The sequence below is a fragment of the Cyanistes caeruleus genome, chromosome 1, assembly GCF_971803275.1.
Source record: "Cyanistes caeruleus chromosome 1, bCyaCae1.hap1.1, whole genome shotgun sequence".
Taxonomy (NCBI): Eukaryota; Metazoa; Chordata; class Aves; order Passeriformes; family Paridae; genus Cyanistes; species Cyanistes caeruleus.
Window position 1 is genome coordinate 86,184,719 of NC_141701.1, and position 12,374 is coordinate 86,197,092.

At 37.0% G+C, this 12,374-nt stretch overlaps 1 protein-coding gene across 5 annotated transcripts in view; it reads left to right on the forward strand.

Moving 5' to 3' along the window:
- Nucleotides 1-12,006, forward strand: part of CDYL (chromodomain Y like) — a 108,669-nt gene extending 96,663 nt beyond the window's left edge. For all 5 annotated transcript variants that reach the window (XM_086900585.1, XM_086900581.1, XM_086900588.1 and 2 more), the window contains 5 exons: nucleotides 531-787; nucleotides 1,377-1,549; nucleotides 4,530-4,740; nucleotides 8,865-9,008; nucleotides 10,129-12,006. In XM_086900585.1, the coding sequence (XP_086756711.1) occupies nucleotides 531-787; nucleotides 1,377-1,549; nucleotides 4,530-4,740; nucleotides 8,865-9,008; nucleotides 10,129-10,287 (944 nt within the window). In that variant the 3' untranslated portion in view covers nucleotides 10,288-12,006. The remainder of the gene's footprint in view (nucleotides 1-530; nucleotides 788-1,376; nucleotides 1,550-4,529; nucleotides 4,741-8,864; nucleotides 9,009-10,128) is intronic.
- Nucleotides 12,007-12,374: the final 368 nt, after the last annotated feature.

The window sequence follows — 12,374 nt, forward strand, 5'->3', positions numbered from 1 at the left end:
TAGTCTGCATTTCTTCATTTCCATTTTTCTTTAAAGACTATCACACTTTTTATGATCTTGTCAGTCAATTTTGTTACTTGGTTTATTCTAAGTGTCTTTTTCTTTATAATAACTTCTGATGTTTGAAACAAAAGGCTTTTGTTTTCTCTTAGTGATGGTGATGCTGTTAAATGACTTTGAAAAGTAGGAAAGGGAGAAAGCAGACCGTCAACCTACTGAAGTGCACCGGTGTTAGGAACATTAAATACACCTTTTTCCCCTTCTGAAAATAGGTACATGACAGCTGGCCTGTTTGGCTTATTCTGATGGTATATTCTCAAAATGATAAAATTAATGTCTTGCATCCCTTTGCCACTTCTGTGCGCAGTGTGTCTTTCGGTAACTTGCAGGAGACTGAGTTTCATAATTACTGTGTGTTAATATGAGTTTCATATTAAGAAATTATGCATGAATTATGTTTTCATGTTAATAGGTATTTTGAGATGGGTGAGCTAATCAAGTGTAATTGTACTTGCTTAAACTATTTCCAGGTACACCCACCTTTATGGAAGCATTAGCAGCCAATGGTACAACCAACATCCAGACATCTGTAACAGGAGTGACAGCCAGCAAACGAAGGTTTATTGATGACAGGAGAGATCAACCCTTTGATAAAAGGCTACGTTTCAGTGTGAGACAAACGGAGAGCGCGTACCGGTACAGAGACATTGTTGTCAGGAAACAGGATGGATTCACACACATTTTGCTGTCAACAAAATCATCTGAAAATAATTCATTAAATCCAGAGGTTAGAACAATTCTGATTTTGGGAGGGGAATTTGAAGTCCTTGTCTCATTTCTGCTTGTTACTCAGGCACAAACGTACACAAAACATAATACAGGTTCTTACTTGCAAGGTGTTATATGTACAGTTTACTTTATGTGTAATTCACTTGCATTTAAAGACCCTGTTGTCTGGCCATGTTGACGTGTACTGTCTTATAAGATGTGCAGTGATTTACGAAGTGCAACTTGAAAAAATCTATAACCTCAATTAAGGTTCTTTTTTTTCTGTATTGGTTGCATATGCCATCTGCTGTCCAAATTACAGAAATGCTGAATGAGTGCTTTAGTTACAGATAACATCTAATAGATCTTTCTGTAATGATTTAATTATCTTTGTCTAATTACATTTTTGAAATGCAAAGTTTCTAATACATTCACTTCCCTTTTTTTGAATAATGAAGAAAGTTAACTTTTCTAATAAGATGGTTGAGTGGATCCTAAGGAAAAATTAAAGATGTTGAAGAGTCCCATAGGGGGAGGAAGGGAAGAGAACAACATGCTACTTTGTAATGATGGATTAAAATTATTCTTATGAAACTTTTATTTTTCAGGTTATGAAGGAAGTCCAAAGTGCACTGAACACAGCAGCTGCAGATGACAGTAAACTTGTGCTGTTCAGTGCAGTTGGTAGCATTTTCTGCTGTGGTCTTGATTTTATTTATTTTATACGACGTTTAACGGATGATAGAAAAAAGGAAAGCACTAAGATGGCAGAAGCTATTAGGTATGTATGACTGTCTTCAGTCATCTGATGGGTATTTTTCAGCATGTGGCCTGGCTTGTTCTGTCTTTATTTCAAAAGCCTTCTATTCAAAAAGATCTCAGACATTGACCTGTTACATTATAGCGTGCAGCACTTCTTTATGCTCCCTGTCTTTTTCTATTTGGGTGGTCATTTCCTGCATTTTTAATTTTAAAATTTAACAGTGAAAACTGGGAGTATTGTAATATACACCTCCAGTTAAAACCAATATTAAAATCCTTCAATAGCCATCGAATTTCAGGAAAACCAATTTAATACACCAAAATTCCAGATGTGTATTGAATGAGTAAATTGATACAGTATGTTCAAAGAAGTGGAATAATGGATATTTTAGAGGAGTAGATTAATACTGGTGCTCATCATCACAATGCTAGGTACCAAACCTAACATTTAAACAAAATGAGCTGAACTACTCCCACATAGAAGGAAATATATGGAAAAAAAATACGGATCTTGGAGACACATTTTAACACTACAAACAAGTATATTTGATCACTGGTTTTGAGATCCTGGTCTCTTGCATTCTTCCGAAGTATCTATATATCTTTCAGAGCCCTTCTTCTGTTGTTGTTATCAGTGGTCATTCTAAAACATTGTGTTATCAGTGGTGTTTCTAAAAAAAGGCCATGGACATGTGAAGCCTGTTTCATTGGAGACACAGTTGGTTTGTAAAGATGGTTATAGTTATTTTTATCAAAGGAAATTCTTCAGTCATTTCATATAAAAGTTGCTTATGCAGTGACTTCAGATATGGCCAAAAGCTCTTAGCAGTGAGCTTCTATCACTGTTTTAATTTGGGCCTTTCCAGAAACCTGTTTTTTCACCTAATATTCATTGTTAATAAAACGGGCGAAGGTGACTTAAAAGACTTACGAATACACACCATCCCTCTCAAATAAGGATTTTTCATATATATTCTAGAGATGGCCCTCTCTGGGATATTCAGATGTTACTAAAATTATCTTAAGTCTGTGGATGGGATGTTTGTATAATGACTTACATGAGATAATTCCAGGTTTAGATTTGGTTTTTCTGCATTTAGCTATTTCACCTCACTAGAATGAGTTAAGAAGGAGTGTGATAACCTTTAGTGCTGAATACAATATAATAAAATTGTCCTGTTTTGCAGAAATACGAAAATGTAACACAGATAGGGAGCAAACTTTAAAATTACCTGTGTATGTATTCATACACGCATGGCTGGTTTTTTCCTAAGAGGCTCTTGGAGTTACTACTGTTTGAGAGCAGAGGAGTGTCCATATTTTGTGGGTACTGGAATGAATTGTCATTTTTTGTTGTCAGTGAGTATGATAATATGCATATATTATAGCATAGTACCCAGAACATTATTACCAACCAAAAGAAGGGAGATGAGATGGGGAAGTTTACAGGTGTGTGATATGAGATGATAGAGCTCTACTATACGTGTTCATAATTTTAAAAAGCAGATTTATTTGTTAAGATAAGCTCCTTAATGATGATCAATAATGATTTGCCCATTTTAGTTTATACCTTATTACTGTCACTTAAAAACACAGGGAATTACCTTATACCAATGCCATACATCCGTACAGTGAGGACCAAGCAGGGCCATGCCACAGTTGTGGTGCCCAGAGGTGAGGAAAGGCCTCAGCCTTATCTGAGAGCTGTGGGACACATGAACGTACCGAAGTGCTGTATCAGCTGATGCTTGTAGAGGGGTGTGAAATCTGTACCTGTGCAACTACTGTGATGTATAGGGCTGGGAGCAGTGCTAGGCTTTTACTGAATCAGAAAATGGTTGAGGTTGGAAGGGACATTTGCAGGGCATCTTGTTCAGTGTGCTCTAGCAAGGTCACCTAGAGCAGGTTGGCCAGGACCATTTCCTGGGTTTTTTTTTAGTCTACCAAGACAGAGTCCATGACTTTGTTGGCTGCCTGTTCGGTCATCCTCGCAGTAAAAAAGTGTTTCCTGCTGTTCAGAGGGAACCTCCCATGTTTCAATTTGTGCCCACTGCCTCAGTGGGCACCACTAGCTCTGTCCTCTTTGCACTGCCTTTCAGGTACTTTTACACATTGATGACATTTCCCTGAGCCTTCTTTTCTCCAGGCTGAGCAGGCCCAGCTCACTTAGTCCCTGGGTCACCTTGATGGCCTTTCACTAGACCATCTGGAGTCTCCCTTTTACTGAGAATTCCATAATGACACTAGGGCTGAGCAGAGGGGCAGGATCAACTCCTGCAACCTCCAGACAACATTCTTCCTAAAGCAGCACAGGATAGCATGGGCACACTGCTGGCTCAAGTTCAACTCTGCTGGGACCCCTAGCTCAATTTCTGCCAAGCTGCTTTCCAGCTTGTCTTCCAGCATATATTGATGCCTGGGGTTGCTCCTCCCCAGGCACAATGCTTTGCACTTCCTGTGTTGAGCTTTAGGAGGTTCCTGTCAGCTCATTTCTCCAGCCTGTCAAGGTCCCTCTGGATGGCAGCACAATCCTCTGGTGTATCAGCCTGGTTTTGTATCCTGAGCAAACTTACTGAGGATACACTGAGCCCCATCAACCAAATCATCAGTGAAGCTGTTGAACAGTGCTGGACCCATCACTGACCCTGTTGGGTGCCACACTTAAATCACTGGCCTGTGCCATGAGTCACCACCCTGTGGGCCAGCCATTCCGACATGTTTCAGTCCACCTCACTGTCTGCTCATCCAGCTCATACATCGACAGCTTGACTATGAAACTCTTATGAGAGACAGTGCTGAAATCCTAACTCTGAGCTCTGTGTAGACAATATCCACATCTCTCCCCTCATCCACCGAATAACCACCTCATTGTGGAAGGTTATCAGGTTGGTTTTGAAAGTGATGTTACTGTGGAGATGAATTATTATGGAGCTTTCAAGGGCTGGTATATTTTACACTCTCAGTATATGTAGTGAGCGCATGTTTCTGTTTCTCTTCAGGAATTTTGTGAATACTTTTATTCAGTTTAAGAAGCCTATCATTGTAGCAGTAAATGGCCCAGCCATTGGACTTGGAGCATCTATATTGCCTCTGTGTGACGTGGTTTGGGCCAACGAGAAGGCCTGGTTTCAGACACCATACACTACTTTTGGACAAAGTCCAGATGGATGTTCATCCCTTACATTCCCTCGGATAATGGGCCTGGCTTCTGTAAGTAGCTTGCAGGGTAGGGGCTGACAGCTTCACAATTCAGTTGGGATAATTTATCCAGTGTGATTTCAAGATTTTTTGCCTTCCTGTGTTGTCTCGTTTTTAATTTTTTTCTTTCTCTCATGAAAGCCTTTCATGAGAAGCCACCCTTTATAGCTTTTCTGCTCCATGCTCTTACAACTTACTTTTCAGTTGCATGCACGGAACAGAAAGCAGGTACGGGACTTAATCCCACCTTTGACCCCTGATGGTGTCAGAAGGGTCATGTCCTTTGTACCAAGACACACCTGCCCTGGTGCTGCCTTGTGGGGACCAGCCACAGGTGTCTTGCATTTGGCACAGCACCAGCGTGGCACTCAGTGTCACTACACAGCAGAGTACTGTGACACCAGCCAGAAGCAGTCTTATGCCACTATGCAAAATAACTATTTCAGCTTCCATGCACTCCTAACAAAAAGCTATTAAAGAATCTATTGCCTACGTTGTTTTCATGTTGCTTAGTGTTTTTTCATGCTGTGTTCTTTGAAAACTTAGACCTATGTCCCATTCCAGTTTGGACAGTATGAAACAAGTGCTTGTGGCTACACCTGTTTTCCAAAATTGTTGTTTATTATAAAAGCCATTCTTTCCCTGTAGGTATTTATTGATTTAAAAATATGTATTTCAGTATATTGAAACACCAGTTGTAAAAGATCTAATAGCTAATGGTGTCATATTTGGATATAGTTTCTAGAAGAGAACAGAAAAGGTAACTGAAATAGATTAATAGTTATAAGAGTATCTTTAATATCTTAGCATGTTTCAAACTACTGATTGTTCCTTTCCCTTTTTATTTGGCCATCCATCCATTCATCCATCCATTCCATTCATCCTCGTCCTCTAAAGACTTGTGGTTGTTACTTTTCATTTCTTTAGAAGTTGTACAAAAAACACAAGAAGCTCTTCCCTAGTGTACTCTTTCATGTGTGTTTGTGAATGCTCTCATTCTTAAATATAAAGATTTAAATTGAAAGCTTCCAGTAGTAACAATTCCAAAATGATCAGTCCAAAAAGGGGAAAAAGTCCACTGTTTTTGTACTGTCCTTGACTCTCTGGAGCATAGCAGTGTCTCTATGGGACAAAGCTGAACTTTTTTCAGCACATTCATGAAATATGTTCAGAATCCACACTGAAGACTTTGATAAAAAAGCATGCTTTTTGTCTGTAAAAGAGAAAAAGTCAGCAGGAAGATGTTATGAGTGAAATGCAAAACATTGAGGTGGAAAAAAATATACAAAACAAAGAATTAAGGCCTCCGTATGTATCATAACCTTTTCTACAAATGTATTGATTCAGCAGGAGTAGTGCCACCCCTACCTCTTGTAAGTCAGTCTTACAATGCGATGTTAGCTACACCTATGTAAAAATGTTCCATTGCAAGATTGCTGGAAATATCTTCCATGTGTGGTCACCTTCTGTGGGTGAGTGGGTCTGTCATGGATGGGTTATTTTTATTTTTTTTTTAACAAACATTTTGGACTGTGGGTTTATTACAGGAAATTTGAAGCCCAAACCTTAGGATTCAAAACTGATACCATCTTGGAATTACCAAGAATTATAGAAGTGTTCCTAAACTTGGCTTTAGACTTTTGAGGAAAATATGTAATAGACATTAAGGTGATGTCTGTATGGGGAGATGTTATTATGTCTCTGCCGTGGAGCTCTTGCTCTGGTTGTCCCAGATAAAAAGTCCCAGGAGCTGTGTGATCACACATCACACACTGGGTCTCCCTGCCAGTCCCCAGCACACTTGGCAGGATTTCTTAGCTTTTCTGTCAGTCATGAGGGAAACACAGTTCCATGGTGCCTAGGGTCCACATCACAGCTAGGATCTGGGGCTGTTCAGAGGCCAGCTGCCTCCTGATCATAGTGCAAGAGAGCTGAGGTGCTCCATGGCCCCTGCTGCCTGTGGCCTTACACAAAAGAACCCCAGAGAGCTCCAAAGCCCTCACTGGAAGAGAGTCTAGAGGTCCAAGTGAAGTTCCTCTGTGGAAGGAGACATTTTCTACTCAGAGTAGAAGATGAAGGTTGCTAATGAGAATCTTAGTGAAATATTTTTATCGTACTCACTTCTATTGCTGTAGTCTGTTTCTTGGAAAGCAACCACCAAGTGAGTTAATTTTTACAGCAGGTACAAGGCATGATTGTGATTAAAGCTTGTTTAGCAGTTGGTCTTCAGCAGATGCTGTGTATAGATCAAAAGTGAAGATGCCAGAGCAAGCCATTTCCCTTCAAAACCTGTCAAGTGAGAACATCAATGGGAATGCTCATTTCTAGTGAGATTTTATGCTAATACTGTGTTACAGCTGGCAGAAATAAGATAACTGCACCATTCTCACTTATGGTGTTTCATGTTCAGGAGAACTCAGCAGTTGCTGAGTTTTAGGGAAGAAAAAAAAGATTTTCTAGCATTCCTTTTTATCCTTGCAAAGATACATGTGAAGAATATGTAGACCTGGCCACCTGTCTTAAATGTTTGCCTATCCTAAGTACTAGTTTGATTGACTTCACATTTTGATCTGTTATAGAAATGTTAAGTGTTCTTTAAATTATTTTGGAAGAATAAGTTTTCCCAACTGTGTGGGAAAAAGGATTTGTTTTTTAGACAACCATGTGTATATCTCTGATTTTCAACTAGTATTTCAGATTATTATTATTCACATAGATTCTGGAAAATGAGAAGGAATGGTTAATGAATGTTATGTATTTGATATTGTGTTCACAGAAGGTAGAACTGTAGGATATAGAATTCGATCGTAGTGCAAGAGATTTGGGTTTTTATAAACTAATATATGTGAATCACAGCTTTCCATAGTAACTGTGAGAGAGGTGCTGATGGTGAAATCAAAGTAAAATATGCCTGGAAACTGGTTGGGTTTTCTTCTTGCATTCCTAATGGACTGACAGTCAGGAAGTAAGCTGCCAGTAGAACCCAGACTTTGTATTTCTTTACAAAGGAATTAATAAGAGACTGCAGTTTCCAGATTGTTTCATGTGTAAAATGGCAATATCAGGAACATGGTATCACAGCAAATAATTATTTATTTAGTTAATAATTATTTGAGATCCTTAATTGAAATTTGCTGAAATAATTACCTAAATTTCCAATATTAGACAACAATAAAAACCTCAGTATTTTTCCCTCAGAAATGTTACACTTGTCAGGTTTGTGTTTTAGAACAGCCTTATTTCCTGTACTTCAAGAATCCAGTACCGGGTTTGTCATATTTTTCAGTGGAAATAAGTCATTGTGAAACAATAACACTGATTTTTTTTTTATTTTATTTTTTTTTTTTTTGAGGTTGACTATTACTCTGACTTTTTAATTTCCACTGCCTGTTTCCATGTAAATGTCACTGCAAACAACTGCAAACTGTATGAAATACTTCACTAAAGCTAGAATTAAAGTGGCTGTAGGACAGAGCTTTAATGGGGAAAATGGTAAATAGTGAAGTCCATGATAAATTACGAATCAAAAACATTTACAGAACTAGAGAGGGCATCTTGTTGCATAGAAGGTAGTACTTGATTCTGTACCTTAAAACATGTGCAAGATCTTAAATACAGGGGTTTTTTAATAAGACTGCTGTATCAGATTCTGAAAGGATTTTTCAGTTAAGTATTGGACTCTTGAAGAAAATGTGAATGCTTATTTTCTATGAATTTGGTCAGAAATTGGAATACATCATTATAAAGGGCAAGCTGATGTATTCGTTGCTGTTTTAAAGATTTTCTAGGCATTATAACCTAGTCCCACATACACAGATAACCAAGTCAGCAATACTGCAAGAAAGCCAGAGCTAACAAACATTGACAGCCAGGAAATGACAAAAGACATTTTCACATTTAACCATTAATCATTGATGCTGCCCACATTTAATGACTACTGACCTAGGACTGGTCAACAACACAGACCAACCAACTGTAGGCCAGTATTTTTCTTTTTTTTAATTAAAACTTGGAAGAGCTGTAATAAAACTATTTCAAACAGTACAGGCATTTTTCTTATTTGTTTTGAACATTTTTCCTTTGATGAGTTTTGTCTCATTACATTTCATACCAGAAGTAACTTTTTATCCCTTCAGGCCAATGAAATGTTGTTCAGTGGAAGGAAGTTGACGGCGCAGGAAGCTTGTGCCAAAGGACTCGTCTCCCAAGTGTTCTGGCCAGGAACATTCACACAGGAAGTAATGGTTCGAATTAAAGAACTTGTCACATGTAATTCAGTTGTAAGTTTCCTTTATCTTCTTGTATTTTTATGATTAGATGAATAAGAATTAATCTAAGTAGTATTAGACTGGATCTTTTTGTCATAAAAAAAAGTCTTTTCACAAAACAAAACTGTATTACAGTACAACAGTGTTTGTTTGACAGTTTTTTATGTATCTTTCTGGTTTGGGTTTTTTAGGATACTTTTTAAAGTTTCCATCTGATTCTTCTTAACTACAGTGTACTGTGGCATTTGATAAGGAACATAAACCAGCATTGGATTTTTAGTACATAATTTAGTATTAATGTAGTTGCTGAAGTCCAGCTTACTGTAACCAACAGTATAAACAGTTGCCTAACATCAGCACAGAAACACAGAAATCTTGAGTTAGCTTGAGTTCTGATTTAAATTACATTTGCTCTTTAACTATAAACCAACCTATGCTAAACCATGACACAAGGCAGTAAATACAGTCGTTGACATTATGCTGGACTTCGTTTTATTGGTAGCACGTAGTGGTTGTGTGAACTCCTGGCAGTTGCACAAAGATAGCATCAAATAGTGGTAATTTTAACTTTCTTACAAGGAAAGGTACTGTACAAATTAATTGTTCTGTGCATTAGAAATTTTGGATTTTAAAAGCAAATTATTCATTTTTGAAACAGAAAAAACAAATGAGATTTGGGAGTTTTTTCAGTGGATTTTAAGTGCTCAAGAAATCAAAATCTGCCCAGTTATTAAAGCAGTCAGGGATAATAGTGTTATGATTAGCCTTCACTACTATAAACTTGCACTTGCCTGTAGTTAAAAACCTATATATATGTGTGTATATATATATATATTCATTCTTATTTTACGGTTTTCGTTATTTTCACACTTTCGTTCACTTTTAAATTGTGCTGGTATAAGGTAAAGAAAATTTTGTGGGATGCCATAAGGAAGGTAAAGAAAATTTTGTGGGATGCCATAAGGAAGATGATTATGAGAAACATTTCTTATGTCCATGAATTTATAAGCTTAAGTTGATAATCAGCTCCAGGATTTCTCCATATAAAGTTGTTATATGCCCATAGAAGCACATGGGCACTCGGTTCTCAGGCAGTACTAACCCAACTCCTCCTTTTTTAATTTTGGCCTAGGTACTTGAAGAATCCAAAGCTTTAGTACGTAACATCATGAAAGTGGACTTGGAACAAGCAAATGAAAAGGAGTGTGAAGTTCTGAAGAAAATCTGGGGCTCAGCACAAGGGATGGACTCAATGTTAAAATATCTGCAGAACAGAATTGATGAGTTCTGAAGAGATGCCCATGACACTGGAATTGTACTTCTTGGACAGCAGGGCAAGCAAAATATGCCCATTTAAAAAACCTTATATAAACTAACCCCTTGCTCAGCTTGGGAACAGGAGTGGACACACACCCCCCCTCCCCTTTTATTGTCAAGGGGTATTAAAGTACTGTATCTCTTAAATTTGAACAAAACTCCTTTCTCCCTGATTGTTACATGCAGATATATACACACACCAAGTGTATGTGTATATATCTATATATGTCTTTTATATATATATATAAAAAATGTAATATGTGTGAGAGTGTGTATGTAGACACACACACACAAGGTAAAAAATGATAGAGTGCACTACCAAACATCTCTTTAAAAGCTCTAGTTTTTGTTATCTTTGGCTAGTACTGTATCAAATAGAGAATTAATTAAAAAGTGAATGGTGTTGCATTATTTTCTGTGTGGCAGGGAAGTCTGGAATAATGCTTTTCTTTTTCATGAGAATACAGAATTGAAACGGGTATTAGCCAGCCCTTGCTTTCTCTGCCCAATGAGTCAGCTTAGAGAAAAGGCATTGCAGAAGAAGGTTGAAATACCTCAAGTAATGGAACATTCTGAAATGTTGGGGTAACTAGGGTTGCCTAAATAACATGTATCCCCAAAAAGAGAGTGTGCTCAGGATTAATACTAAGGAAACACTCTGATATTTTTTGGGGGGGAGGTATAGAGGGGTGGGAGGAAGGGGCACAGGAGTATGTCTGATTCTTACCTAGACAGCATGAAGAAACCACTGTCTCTTAGGGAAAGGGAATGAGGGAGAGCCAGAGGGAAATGGAAGGGGGAAGGAGAAAAAAACAACACAATAAAGCTTGTTTTGCAGTATTAGTGAATCACTGAATATCTTATGTATGAATATCCTAAGTTATAAGTTAGTTTTAGTGGGTTTTTAAAAAGCCTCTCTGAGTTGGTTTTTTTTTTTGTTTGTTTGTTTGGGGTTTTCTGTTTGTTTGTTTATTTTATTGGGTTTTTTTTTAATAACTACGTAAGTGCTTCTGTTGCTGGGTGAAAATACTACTTTATATACAGTTTGGGTTTTGTTTTTTGTTCTTTTTTTTTCATATTTGCTGGTTTAATTGATGTATTACACCAAAAATGCATTTTATGTTCATAAATTTTAGGTTCACTTAGAATATATTATTTAATAAGTTAAATTTCTTTTGGCACACTATTAAGTAAAAAAAAAAAACTTTAAAAAAAACTACCTTATATTAGATGTTTAATGTTCTTTGTCTATGCTTTTTTTATTATTTGAAAGATACACTATATGCAGTATGGTGTAAAAGAGTGCCCTGTGTAAATAGACCTATTTTGCATTCCTTTCAGGAGTGGTTATTGATTCCTGACTGCAGATATCTATTATTACTTGGGTATCTGTGCTTGCAATCTTATTGAATGTATTCTGAAGAATGAAAAAGAAATCAAACCTTATTTTTGTACAGTTTTGAACTTTTTACTTGGAACTGACCCACCTCCCCTTCCCAGTGGAGAGCTGTACAGTGTGTAAATCTGCCTTTACCTTGGATTGGTACAGTATTTTTGCATCTGTGGGACCTACTTCTTTGTTCTAGTAGTTTGAACTATATATAAACTGTACAATCTGTAAAGTTTTTATAGAATAAATATTCAGCTGTGAAAACTGGTTAAATAAAACTAATATTTCTTAACACATTCTAAATGTGGCTCTCTCACAGAGTTGTCTTTTTCAAAGACACTTCCATTCTAATTTTAACATTCCTGAAACAAATCTTGTTACTTAGAGGCTTTAATATTTGTATTATTTTGTTTAAAATGATCTTCATTTCCTTCAAATTAAAATTTGAATATTAATTTATTGATGTAAGTTTTATAGAAGCTTTCTCTTCCAGGAAGTAAATGGGGAAAGAAGACATAGGGAGTCATTCTGCTTTTAATTATTTTGTTAGAGTTCAAACTAATTTTCAGTAAATGTTTTTTTTACAATCTCTTAAAAAAGACTGTTTTCCTTGTAATAATGGGGGTTAAGTTAGAATTAATTCCTTGGTTGAATTTGATTTTAGTGAAAAG